General features: G+C 43.1%; 1 protein-coding gene across 8 annotated transcripts in view; it reads left to right on the top strand.

Moving 5' to 3' along the window:
• The window catches only part of CTNND2 (catenin delta 2), a 902,659-nt gene that overhangs the window by 737,486 nt on the left and 145,172 nt on the right, over positions 1-20,001 (top strand). For all 8 annotated transcript variants that reach the window (XM_055141787.1, XM_055141773.1, XM_055141779.1 and 5 more), the window contains one exon: positions 14,993-15,176. In XM_055141787.1, coding sequence (XP_054997762.1) covers positions 14,993-15,176 — 184 coding nt within the window. The remainder of the gene's footprint in view (positions 1-14,992; positions 15,177-20,001) is intronic.

Here is a 20,001-nt window from a genome sequence, read left to right as displayed (position 1 = left end):
ATTTATTTGTAAAAGTTGTTTCAAAACAGAATGTTCTTCTCTCTGTGAACTCAAATGACTTCTTGAAATTTCTCAAACTACATAACCTGAGGCTGAATAGAAGCTTGAGAAAGATGAAAAGCTGAACTTTCTCTTGTGTTCACGTGCTCAGCATCAAAGGACTCCAGGCTGCACCATCTCTTTCCAATTTCAAGAAGCTGATTGATGCTCCCGCCACTGTCTGATTGTTCATCTGCATTATGGTCAGAGTCTCATCTGTCCTTCATTTTCACCTACATGGATAGCATCATGAAATGAGTTCCTGGGCCCCTCTGTGTGTTGGGTCCCTTAGCTGTAGGGGAAAAAAACAGTTGAAGGTTTAAATGAGTTAATACATGCAAGGTGATTAGCAAAGACCTACAGTATGACAAGTATTCAGAGAGGTTGGGTGCTTTTTTACTGTTCTTTGTTGGGTGGGATATTCACTGTCACTGTCACCCTGTTGCTCATTGATTTGTTCGAGTGGGCACCAGTAACGGCTCTCATTGTGAGACTTATTGTTACTGTTTTTGGCATATCCAATACTCCACGGGTAGCTTGCCAGGCTTTGCCATGAGGGCGAGGTACTCTCGGTAGCTTGCCAGGCTCTCTGAGAGGGGCAGAGGAATCAAACCTGGGTCACAACAAGTCTCAAAAAAAAAATGGAGACGTAACTGGTACACTTCGAGCAAATCGATGAGCAACAGGATGACAGTGACAGTGACAGTGAACATCATCATGATCCTATAACTTCATTCATTCATTTACTCATTTAGTCAATCACACATACAGTGAGTGTCTCTTGCAGGACTCAGTTCTTTTTAAGACTGGCACGTTTGGGCTGATCTCTGATCATTACCTTCACTCTTTTCATTGGCCACCAAATCTTCTTCAAGGCTGCGTATCCTTTGAGAATGGTAAAAACAAAGGGTATGATTTAAAATTACCTTAGTCTCCCATATAATTCTACCTCGGGTTGTCCACTCCCAAGTCACAAAGACATTCATCTAAAAAGGTACATGCACATGTGTATTCATTGCCACACTTGGTTCAATAGCCAAAATATGGAAACAACCCATATGTCCAATGACAAAAAGATATAGAAGTTATGGTCTGTAGGCACAATAAAATACTATGCAGCCATAAAAAAAGATGAAATCATATGGCTTGCTCCAACCTGGATGGAACTGAAGTGTATCATATTGAATGAAATTAGCCAGAGGGAGAAGGAAAAATACTGAATGATCTCACTCATTGTGGAATAGAGATAAAGCCAAGAAATAGCACCAAAATGATAACAACCCTTGGCCCTGATGAGAGAACCAAGAATACCAGATTTGAGGTGGGGAGAGGGCTTGATGAGGTGGACTGGGAGTAGCATAGGGACCTGTGGTGGTGGAGGGTCTCCCAGGCAGTGAGGTTTGGTAACTGTGTATATCGAAACTAGAACGCGAACACCTAAACATGTGATATTCACTATAATAATTTTTAAAAGAAAAGCTGGGGGAGGGTGGCTGGTGGTGGCTCAGTCAGTTTGTACATCAAGTCCATAAACTTTAACACAATTATAATTAAAAATAAGGTAAATGAATAAATGAAATTTCCTCCATTATGGGAAAAAACAAAGGGCCCACTATCCTCCTTCTACTGAATTTTTTTTTTTGCGTTTTGGGTCACACCCAGTGATGTACAGAGGTTATTCCTGGCTCTATACTCAGGACTTAGTCCTGGTGTTGCTCAGGGGACCATATGGATGCTGGGAATCGAACCTGGGTCGGCCATGTGCAAGGCAAATGCCCTCCCCGCTGTGCTATTGCTCCAGCCCCTCTACTGATTCTTAACTAGGGGTGCTCTCACAAACTCAGTCTGCCCTTACATTAGCTCCCACAGAAGGACTAAGAAGGATGGCGAATGTGAGTGTTAAGACAAATCCCCAAGATGAGAAGCATCCCCTGCTCTGTAGAGCCTGGAGAAATGTCACATTCCTCCTCACTGTAGACGCAGAGAGCTTGGAATGACCCCCAGTGTGTGTGACCTGTGTCATTCTGAGGCTGCTGTCCCTAACATTGCCCTCCACCGAGATCAAGGCCTGCATAATGGCTAAGGGACATCCCACAGATTCGCCAATCTTTCAGGCTCCATGTTTACTAAAGATGCAATTTACTATCTACTCATACTCACTAATTTATCTGTTCACCCTTGGTTAGCTCCCAGAAAGACCCCCCAGGAAAAGCTTAAGGTTGATTAAACAAAGTCAAATCTATGGATGAAGTAAGAACATTACCTTGAGTCTTAGTAGTGTCAAAGAGAAGGTTGAGTGCAATTTCATTAAGGTATAGATAGATCCTAGTCTGGGTAATTGTATGGTAGATATTGTACGGTGGGACCTAACTGGATTGGACAACACTTATGCCAGAGGGTAGAGAGATAGAACAGCGGGTATGGTGCTTGCCTTGAACATAGCTAACCTGGGTTCTACCCCTGCCACCAAATATGGTCCCTGAGCACCACCAGGAGTGATCCCTGAGCCCAGAACCAGATGTGAACCCCGAGAAGTACAAGGTATTTCCCCTCAACCCCCCAAATAGAACTTACATCAGAAATGCTTGAACTGATGTTAGCTGGGACCTTGAGTGGAGGAGTGAATAGTGAACACTGGTGAGTTTTGAGAAGCAAACTGATTAATAACCCGCAGTCAGACTTCCAGAGGCCAGTATTTCCTAGGAAAAGAAATTAGTTTGTGCCAGAGTTGCTTAATCAGAGACCACAAATTCAGGAGGTTTCACACAATTTATATGCTTTTTACATTATCAGATAATGTTGATGTTTGTAATTGAATCTCTCTTGTTCTCCTCTCAGTCTCTGCCTCACACATTCTCTCTCGTTTTGTACCATACCATCTATTAAAGTACAAATTTAAGTTTCTTTAACTCACTTAATTTAAAAGGTAAAAAAAACTTCTGGGAAACAGCCATAGTATGATCAATCATTTTTATTAGCACATTTAAGAGCACAATTGTCTGATGAAAGGACAGAATCTTGAACTTCAATCGCTTTTGGGAAGAGAGGCCCAGAGCAAGATTCAGAGATGATAAAACTCAGCCTGGATACCTTGGCGACATTATTTTCAAAGTCCTGACATACCCAAGGTCACTGAGGAAAGCTTCTCCGAGCAAACCCAGTTATATATTCCTAACTGTTCCTCTTTGGGGAATTGAGAACAACAGAATTCTCTAGTTCATTTACAAAATGCGATGGTTAGGCATGAACCGGTGGCTTTCACAGATGGTCTGCATCAAACACTGACATCTGCAGGGGAAGGGCGTTCTCTTTTTATTCCTCTACTTCTCTCAGGTCCTGCTGCTGGGATCTTATCCTGTACCCTTCCATAGGCAAGTGAAATACAGATTAACCGGAGAAAAGCTGGCGAGTCTGCTTTGCACATCCACGGGCGAGCAGCCGGTGAGGAGAGAGCTGGAGAGGTAGTGGGGCTTCGGTTTTAGACCATCTGAGGCTGAGGCTCAATATACAAAAGGGTTTGAGCTTCTGGGCGGGAGAGCCAAGTCCTGGTGAGACCACCGAGAATGGTACAAGGGTCTGTCCAAGTGTGTAAACAATGGCTGGAAAATTTCCTCTGGAGCTGTAAATTAGTGTCTTTATTGATCAGTTGTTGAGAGACGTCCTCTTCCTGGAGGAGACATGTTGGCAGATGGAAATCCCTCAGTTGAGTTTGCTTCCTTTACCTACGGACAGTAACATGTGGCCTGTATTTCAAGCTTTTCTAGCTTCTGCTTGGGACAGTGACCCTTCTCAAAAATCATCCTTATGCCAAAGAGGCATATTTTGGTGGGGGGGGGGGGTTATTCTGGTGACCTTAACATCCTGATTGCTTGAAAGCACAACTTCCTTTACTCACCAGTGGAAGTGTTTCCCAATTCCTGGGCAGTAGCTATATCGTCTTGTCCCAGTTGGAGTCACCTCATTTTCCATGGCATTTCTCCTGCTGCTGTGCCTTGCTGTTTTCACCAGGGCCCCTCGAAGGGGGGCGAGTGGAGTTTCCCTCCCCGCCCCGAGCAGAGCCCCGGCAGCCGAAGACCTCCGGGACCCAGCCACAGCCATGCTCACGGCCACTCTCCACACACTCAGATGCGCCTCACGATGAAAGAACTGGCAGAAAACCCCAGATGTACGGGACCCAGGACTGAGATCTTTAAGCCTGCTCGGATCAGGACTGGGCCTCCTCCACCCAGATCCCCCATTTTTTAGTAGCTAAGCAGCCACACCCACGACTGCCCCCAGCCTACCCGCTGTGCTATCGCTCCAGCCCCTTGTTTTGTTTTGTTTTGTTTTGTTTTGTTTTTGAGCGCAACATTTAGAGCTGCCTAGAGGATGAAGCCTTCAGAAAAAGATAGAGTTCTGCTTAACGCAGAAAATAATGCCAGTGTAGATAGGCAGGATTGTTTCATTAGAGGAAAATTTACATGAGACATGCTCATTAACGTGACAATGTGTTTGTCTTTGGCGAGCCTATGGCAGTCCTTAGCATCCTGACTGAAGAAGAAAATACATAATTTGGGTAAGGGATCCTTGTCTTTCACATACGAACATTCTAGGTGCCAGAAAATGCTGGTTGAGATAATGACCCATCACCAGGTAGTTTGGTAGATGGATGTTGGGCCCGGTCTTTTTAGCACGTGGCCACCCCCTCTTTCTGGTAACCCCTGCAAAGTCCTACATTATAGACAGGTCTGGGCTGGGGGTTTTCACAGTCTGTGCCTCTCCAAGGCTAAGTCACATTTCCCCTGCAACTTCACTGCTGCTCTGCCCGGTTTTCTTTTAAACAGTAAGAAGTTGAAAACATAATGAAACTAGAATCTCCACGGATGAAGTGGCTTCCTCTCCCCAGCACAGAGCACAGAGCAGAGCTGTCTGCCAGGGCCAAACAGGGAAACTCTCATTTACATGTGAGCTCGAAATTTCATGCTCTTAATTCATTTCGAGGCATAGATTCGGTGTGGGTTTAACCTGAACAGAGAAAGGCGTTGTACAAGTGGGAGAGGCTGCAAAACTCTCAGGGCTAGGAGGAATGGAGACGTTACTGGCAGAGATAATGATGTCAAAGCTGGAAAAGGGTCGGATCTGTCTTTCAGCTTCGTCCTTGATTGCTCAGGCCCACTGTTTGGTTTCTCCAGAACAGTCAGCATGCCTGGCGCAGCGTTACGGAAAATGATCTCCTGCAAACGCCAGGAGAAGCAGTTTGAGGAGCCGTGGAGGCTTGTGACAAACTGAAAAAGCCTTTAGAGGACGGGCCCTCGAGTGAAGTGCTGGCAGACTTGGTAACTGGCAGGATGCCTTGTCTTGTCATTGACTTTGCTATCTTCTTGATCTTTTTCTTTTTTTCTTTTATTTGTTTAATTTAATCATAATGAGATCCACAGTTACAAAGTTGTTCATGAGTGGGTTCCAGTCATGTAATATTCCAACACCCATCCCTTCACCAGTTACATTTACCACCACTAACATTCCCAGGTTCCCTCCCTTCCCAGGTTCCCACCCTCCCCCTGAATCTACGGGAGGCACTTCCCTGCCCCCTACCCCCCCTCTCTCCCTCTCTCTCTCCTCTCTCTCTCTGTCCAATTTTATTTCACACATTATCATAAACGTTAACAGACAAATTCCAAAGAAATTACAACTTGAGACTCCCACTTTTGAATGGAAAGAGAGAGAAGTCATCGACATACCAATATTTTGAGTATTTTTTTAAGTCACTTCAGGCTGGAGAGACAATACAGAGTTGGGACACTTGTCTTGTACATGGTTTAACCGATTTCAGTGCACAACATGCAGCTCTGTGTAGCACCAGGAGTGATCCCTGAACACAGAGACAGGACTAAAAAAATAGTACGAAAATGGAAAACTCTTTAGACACTTAAATGAATAGGGGCATCTTGGTCTAAACAGTCGATGGACATTTCTGGGGCTCACATTTGAATGTCAGGATGCTTCTTGCATCTATCTGGGCACAATGTAGACTGGTTAGATCTTGTAACAAAGTTGTGTTAGAACTTCAGGAATTAAAATCTCCCATGGGGACCCAGGTAGATTGAATCAGCTTAAACTTGCATTTGCTTAGAGTAGAATAGCAGAAACTTGATTTATTCTCTAAGGTACAGGACAGCTCAATCTTCCTTCTCTAATCCAATACTTTGAAATTGAGTAAGAGTAATTCTGTTCAGTTCTCGGCCTTTCTGTGTATTTCTGACTTTTAAAAGAACTTGAATCAGAAATGTGTGACAGTTCTGGCTCCAGCATTTCTGTTTTTCTGATGTTTAAATGAATTTGAATGAGAAATCTGTGACTGTCCCGGCTGTATCTGTTCACCCGCCTTGGTAGGTCCTGCATACTATAGCCCTTTCACTCTGTCACCGCCCTCATGAGATTCTCAACTCAGAAAGATTCCATGAGTCAAATTCTAAAAGGATTAACCTTCATCCAAGGCCAACGTTCCCAAGCTTTTTCCTTTTTCTGGAATACTAAGAAGGAGAACTTAGAGGTCATTTGTTCTGTTCATCCAACCCCCGAGAATCTTGAATCTTACAAGAAAATGCAAAGGGTTTGGATCTAAGAAACTTTCCCATTTCCTAACTTTTTATTTTTTATTTTTTTTTCCTTGTTCCACTTTTTTTTTTTTTTTTAAATTTTATTGAATCACCATGTGGAGGGTTACATAGTTCTCAGGATTATGTCGGTTATACAGTTCTCAAACACCCTTCACTTCACCAGTGCCCATCTTCCATCACCAACCCCCCCAGTATACCTGCCGCCCCCTCCCACCTCCCCAGTCCCAACCCTTGCACATGATATGTTTCACTTCGTTTACGCCTTATTTCGATTACATTCCATGTTTCAACACACAACTCACTACCGTTGTTGGGGTTTCCCCCAAAAAAGAAAAGCAGTCCTATTGCCAAGGAGGCATTTGATAGTTCTCCATTGCTAAGAATATAGAGATATTAAGTCCCGCTGTTTGTTACATAGTTTTTCTTTTTCCCCCTTGCCCCGCGCCACCGAGTTCACGCCTGTTTTAGTAATCTCCACGCTGCCTGACAAAGGAAAAAAGAACCGAAAAGGATGGTTATTTCCCGTCATCAGCAGGCGTGGGGCTCTGGCTTAGTTGATAGACTTGTAGAGTATCTGCAAGCAGTCTCTGGAACCGAGGGTCTTGCGCTGGTATCGGCTCCGGCTCGAGATTCCACCAGCGTCCCGCTGTTCCTTGTACATAATTTTTCCCCTTATATCCCATTCCCACGCCACCAGGTCTGTTTGCTTAATGGACATCACACTGTAGTTGATGACACACCGCGTTTCTTCCCGAGAAAGAAGAAAATTTCTTCTCAGCCGGCGTGGGGATATAGCTTAGTTCAGTCTAGTGAGATGGCTACCACTTTGATTGCCTTCAATATTTCAGCAACAGACTTACTATTAGGATCTCCCACAAAAGTCCGCCCCATTAGAAAGGAACCATTACATATTGCTCATACTAAGATGACATTAAGTCGCGCGGCCACGGCAGTGGCCGCGCGGTTTTGGGTTTCTGTATAAAGTCCAGGGAAAGTACAACCAGAAATAACATCACTACAAACTTTTACCCTTTTATGGTGCTCATAAGATGGAGAAACCTAGAGAGAGGCTGGGCGTCTCCGTTTTGCGCTCAGGAAAACCGCGGCCCCTGCGCTGTGCTCAGGAGGGAGGAGTTGAGAGAGAGACAGGTTAAAAGAATTGGGGGATGCCCGGGTCCCACAGCTTCAGCACGCCGTGGGGTCTCTGGTCCCATGCCGGAATTAGTTCAGTGGGCTGCTTGGGGTCCGAGGGCGCTCCCTCGGGCCCCTCCATCATGCTCCTTCCACAGCCGGGTCCAAAAGCGTTTCCTAACTTTTTAAAATTATTTTTTAAAAGTGGTTTCAATTCAGATTTGTTGCAGACTGGGTTTCTGGGATCACATATTGGTCAAGAATATATATATATATATACATATATATATATGCTTTTTGAGTCTCACTCAATGATGCACAGGGGTTAACCTGGCTCTGCACTCAGGAATTACTCCTGGCGGTGCTCAGGGGACCATATGGGATGCTGGGGATTGAACCCGGGTCATCCGTGTGCAAGGCAAACGCCCTACTCGCTGTGCTATCGCTCCAGCCTCCAAGAATGAGTTACTTTGGGGGGGAAAGTTAAAAAGAATAAAGCAAAGCTACAAATATTGACACAGAAACTTTTCCCCTACTTTTATGCTAAAAAATTGTGATCTTTCATTGACTAAAGTCATTAGTGTGTTAACTTCATACCTGCCCTCACACCCTCGTTTTCTGAAGTATTAAAGTCCCCCTCTCTAAAATTTATATAACTTTTCATTATTACCTGTGTTTTGACAGGCCAGCTGCATCTGAGTGTGCTTAGGGCTTACTCCTGGCTCTGTGCTCAGGAATCACTTCTTTTTATGCTCTAGGGGCCATATGCGATGCTAAGGATGGAACCCAGGCCTGCTGTGTGCAAGGAAGGCACCTAACCCACTGTACAGCTCTCTGCATGTGACACAGAATGACCATCATATCTATCCTCTGGAATAACACACATTTCAAAGTGGCGTACAGATAGCATTCTATTTAAGGAGTTATTTGGGGGCTGGAGCAGTGGTGCAATGGGTAGAATCTTGCGTTGCACGCAGCCAACCCTGGTTCAATTCCCCTCCGCCCTGTTCCATCTCATGAGCATTGCACAGGGTGATCCTTAAGCACAAGAGTAGGACTAAATTATGAACACAGTTGGCGTAGCCCCCAAAGTAAAAAATATATATCATTTTTATATGGAGATATAGTTGGCATATAAGATATGTAAATAAATACACAATTTGTTGTCTTGACTCATTTAGACTGTTCCAAATTATTAACCTATACCTCCTTCAGATCACAATATTATCTTTTTGTTTTTGAGGGCAGAACCTAGCAACTTTGAAACTTACAATATGGTATTATTATTATACGGGGCTGAGTATAATCACTGCCCTATGTCTTAGCTCTCCAGAGCTTGTTCCTCTAGAGCCATTCACGTGGCAAGTGAATCAGCCGCAAGTGGCAAGATTTCCTTCTTTCTCGTGACTGAACGAGAGTTTATTGTGCATATACAATCTTGTGTTGATTAAGGATGAGGCCGCCAGGGAGATTTGTCAATAGGCAATGTTCTCGCATCCGGACATGTGAGAGTGGACTTATAGGCATCAAAATACATAGCCTCCTGTCCACTGTGGCTGTGTGTCCTAGCCTGTCACCCGACTATTGTGAATGTGAATCACCGTGAACAGAATCATCAGCCCGTAACCGCAGCTGCCGTCCACAGACTCAGGTGCTCTCCCTTTCTTGTTTGTTGTACACATTGCAGTGCAGTAATAATCCTCGATGTGCAGGTTTCTTTTCATCTCCTCCGGATGCAGACCTGGAAGGAGAATTGCTGGATGAGCGGATATTCCCTTTAGTTGTGACACCCCGCTTTCCTGATTTCCAGAGTGGCTGCACTCATCTCCGGGAAACTTCCAGTGAAATTTCCCTCCTGGCAGTGCACAAGGGATCCCTGCCTCCCTGCCAGCACTTAGCTCTTCTCTCTCTCCACTTAGCCATTCAACAGGGAGATGAGAATGTTACTTTTGCTCACACTTCCCTGGTGAGTAGTAATCCTGAGCATCTTTTTATGTACCTTCTGGCCATTCATTTTCATACTTTTTTCATGTACTTTTTTCGTGTACTGTTTCCCTGCCTCCCTTTTTTTGGGGGGGGGGGGAATAGGATCATTAGTCTCTTATCACTTTGTATATATTCTTTATACATTTTGGATATCAACCCCTTCCTTATCCAGTATGTGATTTGCAGGTGATTTCTCCCATTCCATAGGTTGCCTTTTTATTTTATTGGTTAGTTGATTTTTGCCGCATAGCAGGACTTTTAGTTTGTGATAGTCCCACTTGTTGACCGTGGTTCGAGCTGCATTTTGATCAACTTTAGCACTGAATCAAAAATCAGTGCTTTTGTTTTCTGAAGTATAAATGAGTGGAGTATGCGAGGCTTGTTGAGGCCGTCACCCATGCTGTTTAGAAGGACTCTCAAGAGCATCTTATCCACGCGGCTTCTTGAGGGTCCTGAGTGACTAGTGCTCCTGTGATGTAGCCAATACAGCCTTCACACGCAAGTCTACAGAGACTCGGATGGACGTGCACAGTTCCAATGTGTATATGCACACACACTCGAGCTCCGTTTATACATGCAAGCTGAGCACACCCTAGACAATCACATGCATGCAGAAGGGCACACACACATGACACGAGTTCAGAATCTAGTGGGCCTTCATACTCCAGCCAGCTGCCCCCCATTTACCCGTGACTCACCCCCCCGCCCCGGTCCCTGAACTCTCGTCCCACAACCAAGTCTGAACCTGACAATTTTATAGGATCAAATCCCTCCCATCCTTCTTTCTTCTCTTCTTTTTCTGGACAACACTTTAAGTGTAAGATAAATAGTAGCAATGTTTAAAAATCATCTCTTTCACATACATTTTATTGACTTGAATTCATTGTTAAATGTAAAATCAATTTTAAATGCATTCATTTAAAGCAAATTCATCCCATTGAGCTTCATCCATAGTTTCATGTTCAGGGATTTATTTTTGAGGTCTAAAGATTAAAACTAAATGAGGACTTAGAGGAACTTCGTAAGCAATCATATTGTTTTAACATGATTTAATGCTTGCTATCATTTTTTTAACTGTTGACCTTTCTATTTTTCAAGATAGTCTTCACCTCTTTTTAAAAAAAAATAACCCACAATTACTTTCTATTAAATAAAGGATCCAATGAATGTAATTAAGAAATTTTAATAAACCAATTACTGCTCATGAATATGGATAATCTCAAGAAGAGCCATCCTGTGCTTGAAATAAAAATAAACTACATTTTTAATCTATTGAGTATATATAATTAGTTACTTAAATGTCTTCTCTACCAAACCTACTGTCAAATTATATTTGGAACAGCAATAATTTTCTACTGATAAAGTAAAACTATTGAATACATATAATTAAAGAAAAGTTGCCATAAAACATTTTTATTTTAGATTATAATCTAGAATAATTTAGTGTGTTATATCAGGTAAATTAAAATATGCTGGTGACCATCAGTCCAAACATAAAACATTTTTATGTTACTTTAGACAAGTATAAATGAAGTAGCTGGTTAAGGATGCTGTCTACTTCTGTGGATTCAGTTCATTCCACAGTTTTTCCATGATTCGAATTTTAACATTCCTCTAACTAATGTAAAATTCTCACAGAGTAAATATAAGAAAATTACCCCATTGAAGTACTCGAGATAAACCTTCTTGTGTTAAACTGATTAATGTTTTATAGTGAAACGAATGTTATGCCATGAACTAAAAATGGCTTTTCTGAAAAAAAAAAAAACAGGAGTTATAATTCTATTGGAGGTTTCTTCTTTGTACTCTTGTTTTGATATATTATTTGTGACATTGCATCTTCTACCTGTTCTTTTTCTGTCAAATCATTGCTTCATTTTGTGAGCGCTCTTAAGACATAAAGCAGCTCAGTGTTTGGAGAAGAACATCATTCTCCGACGGTGGCATCATCCAGCCTTCCTTCCTGGGTTTCTCTGGCATCTCTGTGGTGCCCCCACACCTCTGAGTGAGGCTGAGGTGAAGAAGGAGGGGAGAGGACAGTGCCCCGCCACTTCTCTGGAGTCTGTCTGCCCACTTCCTGCCTGCAAGGAGACTCTCTTCCATTTCCCGCCTCTCCCCAACCTCTTGTTCTGCCTGTAGGAAAACAGTGAGACTCACTTTGTGACCGTAGGATGCCTTTTATGCTTTCAAATTTCTTACATGTAAAAAATGCGAAAGTCTCCCACAGATTTATTTTTAGAATGAATGTACTTTACACCAGACCATAGCACCCAGTGTTTACAGATCAGTGTCTACAAATCAGGATTTGCAAATAAAAAACAGCCCTCCTTCCCCCTCCCACCCCATATATTGTTATGGTTCACTTAGAGCTGACACAAACCCTTTAATGGAACATTCTTAATGGTTGTCCTCAGGGAAGCCCGTTTGTTCTCTCTCTCTGATTAGGTGTTGTGGTTTGCAATAAAGGTGTTGAGTGGCCATTGTGTTCAGTCTCTAGTCTGTATTTGGCCCGCATCACCCTTCCCCCACATGACCTCCAACCACATTTTACTTGGAGGTCCCTTCCCTGAGTTACCCAGAATGAGAGACCAGCCTCCAAGCCATGGAGACAATCTCCTGGTACTTATTTCTACTATTCTTGGACGTTAGTCTTATAGTCTGTTATTCTATATTCCACAGATGAGTGCAATCTTTCTATGTCTGTCTCTCTCTTTCTGACTCATTTCACTTAGCATGATACTTTCCATGTTGATCCACTTATATGCAAACGTCATGACCTCATTTTTTCTAACAGCTGCATAGTATTCCATTGTATAGATGTACCAGAGTTTCTTCAACCAGTCATCTGTTCTAGGGCACTCGGGTTTTTTCCAGATTCTGGCTATTGTAAACAGTGCTAATACCACTGCTGGGAATATATCCCAGAAAAGCCAAAAAGTATAGTCGAAGTGACATATGCACTTATATGTTCACCGCAGCACTGTTTACAATAGCCAGAATCTGGATAAACAGGTCTTCTTTTTTTAAGTCCGGATGCTGGCGATTACATCTATACCCTCTTGTGTGAGACATATCTGTGCTTTGCTGCTAAGCCACATTCCTGGTCTCACTATAAAAATAAAAAATTGTTGGGGCTGGAGCAATAGCACAGCAGGTAGGGCATTTGCCTTGCACGCGGCCACCCCACCACCAGGGGTAATTCCTGAGTGCAGAGCCAGGAGTAACCCCTGTACATCGCCAGGTGTGACCCAAAAAGCATATAAATAAAATTAAAAAGAAACATTGTTTTGACCAAAGAGAGTCCATATTTGCATACTGCAGATATATAAATGGGATCACTTTAAATATTTGGGTTACCTAAATGTTAGCAAAATCGTTCGCTTTTTTTTGGGGGGGGGGTCACACCTGGCGATACTCAGGACTGAACCCTGGCTATGCATTCAGACATTACTCCTGGTGGTGCTTGGGGACCACATGGGATGCCGGGGCTCAAACCCAGGCAACCGAATGGCAACCGGAAATGGTCTGAAGCAGTGTTTCTCCCCCGAGGGGAGATCATGGGTGAAAAACGCATAAATGGAGGTACATGGCACGAGACTGAGGGCAGCCAGTAAGGTGGGCGTGCGGAAGAAAGCAAAGTGGGAAAGGGTCACAGTTGGAATAGAGTTGAGAAACAGAGCTTTACAGCATGTGTTGACTGTTTCCAGCAAAGAGGTAGCCAAGTGCAGGGGCAGATAACACATTATTTAGGTTTTGTGGCCCTCTAATCTCCATCCTAAAAACTTAACTCTTCTCTTTTTGAACAAGCACTGGCAAAGATAAATTGTAAATCAATAGGCATGACTGCCTCCGAATAAAACTTTATTGACAAAAGCAAACTAACAGATTTACCCTCAAGCCAACCCCCTGTTATATGGAATACTTGGTTTATGTAGGCTGGGCACCAAACACTCATTTCCTTTATACTTACCTAAATAAACTCCCCAGCAAGTGTAAATTTGGTAAATAGTTGACAGAGATTTTCTCTCTTGTCCCATTTTTGTAGAGTAGATTTAAAACTAGAAATCACTTATTTAACAGTGATGTGTTTCAATGAGTATCATTAACGCCATTGGTTGTTGAACATGTACAATGCAAGAACTAATAAAGATTTCCAGAAATGCATTCTATTTCTAACACAGTAGAAGAAACACAATCTCATCTTAAAGTGTACTGAAATTTTGTTGAATGGATAATGTGACGTTGTTTCTGAAGATGACTACAGTATTTTTTTCCCGGTCTGCAGTGATGATATTTTACATTAGTGTAAAGAAAAAGACAGTCTGCCAGTCATGTCAACAAGAGTATTTTCTGCTTCTTTTACTTTGTGTTTTATTTTGAACAACAATTGAAATCATTACTTGAAAAGCATTTTCAAATGACATGCATGCAATACTTGGGCTTATTTCTAAAATTGATCCCCAAAAAATAACTTCTGAAAATATTTATAAACCCAGATCATCCTTCTGTCCTTGAAATTGGCATGATCTCTGTGTCTATTAATTTTTTGGTGTACCCTGTCATTTTCTGATAGACCCTGTACTATAAAACTCTGTCATTATGTAAAGAAGGCCAGATTTTTAAAGCAAAAGCTGAAAAAACAATTACAAGTGACAGAAGTTGAAAGTACTAGGTGTACCAGTTGTCATCAGATGTTATACTAAGCTCTCATAAGAGCCTGCAAGATGGTGGTTGGTTCAACGGGGAAGCAAAGTGACCCCAAAAGATAGTGTGTGTGTGTGTATGTGTGTGTGTGCCTGTCTGTCTGTCTGTCTGTCTACACATGTCTCAGATGGGAGGACGTGTCTTAGATTTAACAAGTGTGTACTGCTGGTTTATTCCTGTCCCCTACACTCTTTGGTCTGGTGCGCAAGTCTGTTATGCCAAGAGTGACGAGAATCCTGGCTGGCGCCTCATCCCAGTGAAATCTCCTGACTTTGCTTTCTCCATGTTGAAACCGAAATAAGCCCCCTCCCGCCCCGTCTCATTCCTCTGTCAACTTGTCACTTTTCACTGCTTTCACTGACTGGCTGCTCATAGATGCTCTAGAGTGGAGGATGTGCCTGAGACACAGGCTCGCTGTCTCGGTCCTTCCTGCCCAGGTCGCTCGCCTGCTGAGAGACGATGCTTTGACGATGGGAAAGAATAACCACCCCACCCTCTCTCTCTCTCTCTTGTGTTTGTCTGGAACCCTGCAGGAGTCCTTTGGAACCTCTCTTCTTGCGATGCCCTCAAAATGCCGATCATCCAGGATACCCTGGCTGTCTTGACCAACGCCGTGATCATCCCCCACTCGGGCTGGGAGGATCCGCCTCTTCAGGACGATAGGAAAATCCAGCTACATTCCTCCCAGGTGCTGCGGAATGCCACTGGGTGCCTCAGGTGAGTGCCAGAGCCTCATTATGCCTCCTGCCACGCGCCTTCTGTTGCTCTAACTTGAATGCCTGTTTTACTAAGGGTCATAATGAAGGTTGACCTGGAAATGGTGTCTAAGAGCTACCATGAGTCATTTCCAAGGAGGTGCTGGCAAGTTAAGGGCAACTGCCAATATCCTGTACCCCTGCACACTTTTCTATTAACTTGTTTTCTTATCAGGTATGTCTCCCAGTGGGATTGTCTTTGTTGTGCATGTACAAAGCCCCAGGTTCAACCCCTGGCACTGAGGAATAGATTTAGGCATGGATATAGAGCTTTCAGGTACTGATATAGGTACATTAACATATCGTGTCTTTTCTCTTTCTATCTCGATATCTAGATAGGTCTATACATAACAACATAGAGAGATAGATAATTAATTCTTAGGCTAAAACAATAAACATTTTCTTTGATTGAAAACAGTAGTTGCTGGGCTGGAAAGATAGAACAGTGGACTTGCCTTGTACATGGCCAACTCAGGTTGATTTCTGGCATCCCAGATGGTTCCCTAAGCTCTCCAGGAGTGATTCCTGAGTACAGAGCCAGGAGTAATCCCTGAGAACTACTAGGTATGACCCAATAAAGCAAAAATAAATAAGAAAAAAGAAAATGGTAGTCGCTAGGAGTCTCCCACAGTGCATCCCTGTCAAGCATGTAGAATACTAAGCAGTCCGGCTGGTTGGGGAGAAAATATAACAGATCGAAAAGTGTCTACTGAAAAGTCAGCTGTAGTCATTTTAATTTCTTATTGAAATTAAGTTTCTGTGTGACTACAAGAGCCTAGCATTCTTAGAAATAACTCTTCAATGGTAAATCCGTTTTTAGAAGAAAGGAGGAAAAAAGATCTAATTACCAACTGAAGTTTGTTGTGTGAAATATTTTTATTGATAGCAAAAATGACTAAAGCGTTATAATTTTCCCCCAGTGCATATTTACAAAAATAGTTCTCTAGAGACTTCTCGAGAAGTTATAATCTTATAATCTGTTTGATTTTCGTTGTAGAAAAAAATATATAAGAACCCCAGAAAAGTCCTTCCAAACTCAAGGTTCAGTTCTCCCCAGGAGGTCATATTGTGCAGCAAAGTTGAACTGCTTTGCTAGGTAAACTTAATCATGGATTGAGGGCAAAAGGGTGATTTAAACTATCTAGTCAAGTTGTATATATTTTAGAAATACCGTGTACTGGATTTCTTTAGCTGGGCTGTCTCCAAGCTACCATCTCTCGTACAGATGATCAGATTCGAGGTGCAAAGCTCAGTCTCCACCGAGAAGGCACCAAATCACCATGGTGTCGTCCATAATGATTGCCTCATGAATATTTATAACGGTGCTGCCAGCATAGAGAGGGACCCTTGAGTTGGGGCGTGCATCGAGAGAGATAAAGAGAGTCAGACTTCATAAATATCAGCCAGCCTCCACCACAACAGACAGAGGAAATCCTCTGATGGGCTTTCTTTTTCTCTAGGTCATAGAATAATGATCCTTGGACATAGTCTCTTCGGATAAGTTCTACCAGAAGCCAAATTTACAATTCTCCAAACCCCTCTACGGAGCGATCCATTTTATGGCCTCTTAAATTCTGTTATCCTGCACAAACCTACTGCCCCTCCATAAAAAAAGATAACCTTTCCAAAGCTCAGACTGTGGGCACCTCTGGCCTTTTCTATGTGATTGTTCTATTTCAGCCACTGGCAGCAAAAAGTAGTGTTTTCCTTCTTGTCAACCTTGAGGTAAAGGAGTGTCACCTTTCCTAACAAAGGCTGCGGAGAATGCTCAGGCCCCTTGTAGAAATATCCCCAATGAACACTTGGCTTACTGTGTCCCTTAACAATCTTTCTGAGTAACACGGGACCGTAATTGAACATTCACAACACAAGGCTCGGGGACATCACTCAATGCGCCTCATCCGCACCCCATTAATGGAAGGCAGGTGAGGAAGCCAAGCCAGTGTGCATTGCTCAGTGGTCTGGTGGTGTGGGAGATGCGTCAGGTTAGGTCAGAACACAAGTCTCTTTTTTAATGTATTTATTTTTTTTTAATTGAATCACTGACGTTACAAAGCTTTCATGTTTGAGTTCCAGTCGTACAGTGATGAACACCCATTCCCTCCATCCGTGCACATTCTCCACCACCAATGTCCCCAGTATCCCTCCAGCCACCCCTACCCCTTCATACTCCCCTGCCTCTGTGGCAGACAATTTCCCTCTTACTCTCTCTCTACTTTTGGGCATTATGGTTTGCAGATACTGAGAGGCCATCATGTTTGGTCCTTAGTCTACTTTCAGCACACGCCTCCCATCCTGAGCGTTCCTTCCAACCATCATTGCCTTAGTGATCCCTTCTCCATCCCAGCTGCCTTCTCCCCTGGTTCAGGAGGCAGGCTGCCAACCGTGGAGCAATCTTCCTGGCCCTTGAAGAACTGTCTCTATACAAACACACAGAAACCTGACTCGTTTGTCTGCAGATGCTAACCTCCAGGACCCACACCCTAGGGAACAAAAACTCTCCCACCCTGACTACTAGCTAAACAATATCCTGAGTCAGATATTTAGCCTTGTTTCATGAACTGTGATCAAGAAGGCAATGATACTTTGAAATAGAATTTTTACATGTAAATGTAACTTCTAAAATATAATTTAGCTATTAAAAAAAATTAACAAGTTGTGTTTGGGCAGAGAGAGAGAAAGAGAAAGAAAGTACAATTCAACAGAAAATTCAAGACAGAACTGTGACAAGTTTGATAAAGGAAACAACATGAGGACTAAAAACAGTTAAATTTCTGTGGTGTGATTTACTAGTATTCCACTGTTTTGAGACAAAACATAGTAAGTTTGACCCCAAGAATGACATCAAATGTGTACCATCTATTTCTTGGGAACTTCTCCTTTTTCTTAAACATATTTTTATTAAGGAAGCAATTTGAAAATCAAGGCTTTATTGCTGAGAACAATCTATTGTCTCAAAATTATTGTTGATTTTTCCCCTTTATATACTTCAACTTACAAAAATTCCCCAAAGCCTCTATGAGTCAGGAGCTAAAAATAATTCAGTCTTTGCCATAATCATACATTTTACAAATGTGTTTTGAGACTGTATTTTTCTTATTACCATTCAGCGTCAAACAACAGGTTGAATTCACTGAAAAGTGACATGATGTGTCAAAGATATGAAGCACATGCTTTGCATTTGGGAGGCTGGCGTGCAAGAGCCCACGAGCCATGTCAGGGAAACTCCTGGGACACCAAGCTAGGAGTAGCCTTCCTCAGGTATCACTGGTGTGACCCAAAACAAGCCACACAGATGCGCGCGCGCGCACACACACACACACACACACACACACACACACACACATTACAAGCAGAAAAGTAGCATAGCATCACTATTAAAATTATTTAATGCATATTAAATTTGGTTTATGTCAAATATATTTGTTAAATTGAATTCAGAATCTGCCTTCAGGTTGTTTCTCTTTGATGACTTGTACTGAAAAGTCTCAAGAATTGGAAAGACATTGAAGAATGAAGTTCTGAATGTGCTCATTTTTTCATGTTAAAATTTGAACTGGCAGCACAATTCTTGTCCGTTTATAAGTTGGAGATTTGGGATGGAGGTGGATTCTACTCTGGCCATCAGTAAGATATTTAAAGAAATGAATGATTTTTAAAAAAATTCATAAATCCCTATCTTCCCAGCAGCAGACGGTGCTTCAATGCCCTTTCCATTCTCCTGTGGAGTCTCCACTCAAGAGCCCCTCCTTAGTGAGTGCAGAAGTGGCCCTCGCACCCAACCCTGGGTCCTGACCCAGACCACGCCCATTGCATCACACTGAGCTCTTATTATCCAACGGATAAAAATTCTGTGCTTAGAACCCAGAGCCAGCATCCCGCCCAGGAAGACCTGCCCTCTCCTCCTCTCCCCTCCCCGGTGGCTCCCAGAAGTTGCTGCTTCACGTTTGCTGAGTGACACCCTCCGGGCCTCCCTCTCGTAGGCCTTTCCTTGCCAGCTGTCTCCCATCCCACTCCTCCTATTCCGCATCCTCCCTCCTACAGGCCCAGGCTGTGCTGTGAGCAGGCGGCCTGGGAAGAGCTGATTCCTCGGCTCCAGATAAGTGGATGCCTTCCTTCCACCTCCGTCCCAAACCTGCGGGCCAACCAGAGGTTCCCAAACCTCTTAGGCTCACCACCCCTTTACAGAAAAGGGAAAAAAGGAACCATGCCATCTGGAAATTCTTCTTTAGGCCAGCAAACAGAGAACGCTCCCACTTGTACCAGAGTCTCCTACACTCCATTCTTCCCACCCTCCCACCCCCACCCCTCTCAGACTAATAGCATGCACATTGGGAAACACCAATAGACCAAGCTCCAGTGCCTTTTTTTTTTAATTGAATCACTGTGAGATACACAGTTACAAAGCTGTTCATGGTAGGGTTTTCAGTTATATAATGTTCTAACACCCATGCCTCTACCAGTGTAGATTTCCCACCACCAATGTCCCCCATTTCCTTCCTGCTATCACCCCCCCCCCCGCCTGTCTCTCTGGCAGGTGCTTTCATCTCTCTGTCTCTCTCTCCCCTCTCTTTTTCTATCTGTCTCTTATTGCAGCTCTATTCACCATAGCCAGACTCTGGAAACTATGGTACATCTACACGATGTAGTACTATGCAGCTGTTAAGAAAAATAAAGTTATGAAATTTGCTTATAAATGGAGAGACATGGATACATGGATAGTATTATGCTAAGTGAAATGAGTCAGAAATCTAGGGACATATATAGTATGATTGCATTCATTTGTG

Source organism: Sorex araneus, chromosome 1 (assembly GCF_027595985.1).
Source record: "Sorex araneus isolate mSorAra2 chromosome 1, mSorAra2.pri, whole genome shotgun sequence".
NCBI classification, from domain to species: domain Eukaryota; kingdom Metazoa; phylum Chordata; class Mammalia; order Eulipotyphla; family Soricidae; genus Sorex; species Sorex araneus.
This window is presented reverse-complemented; position numbering and strand designations above follow the sequence as displayed.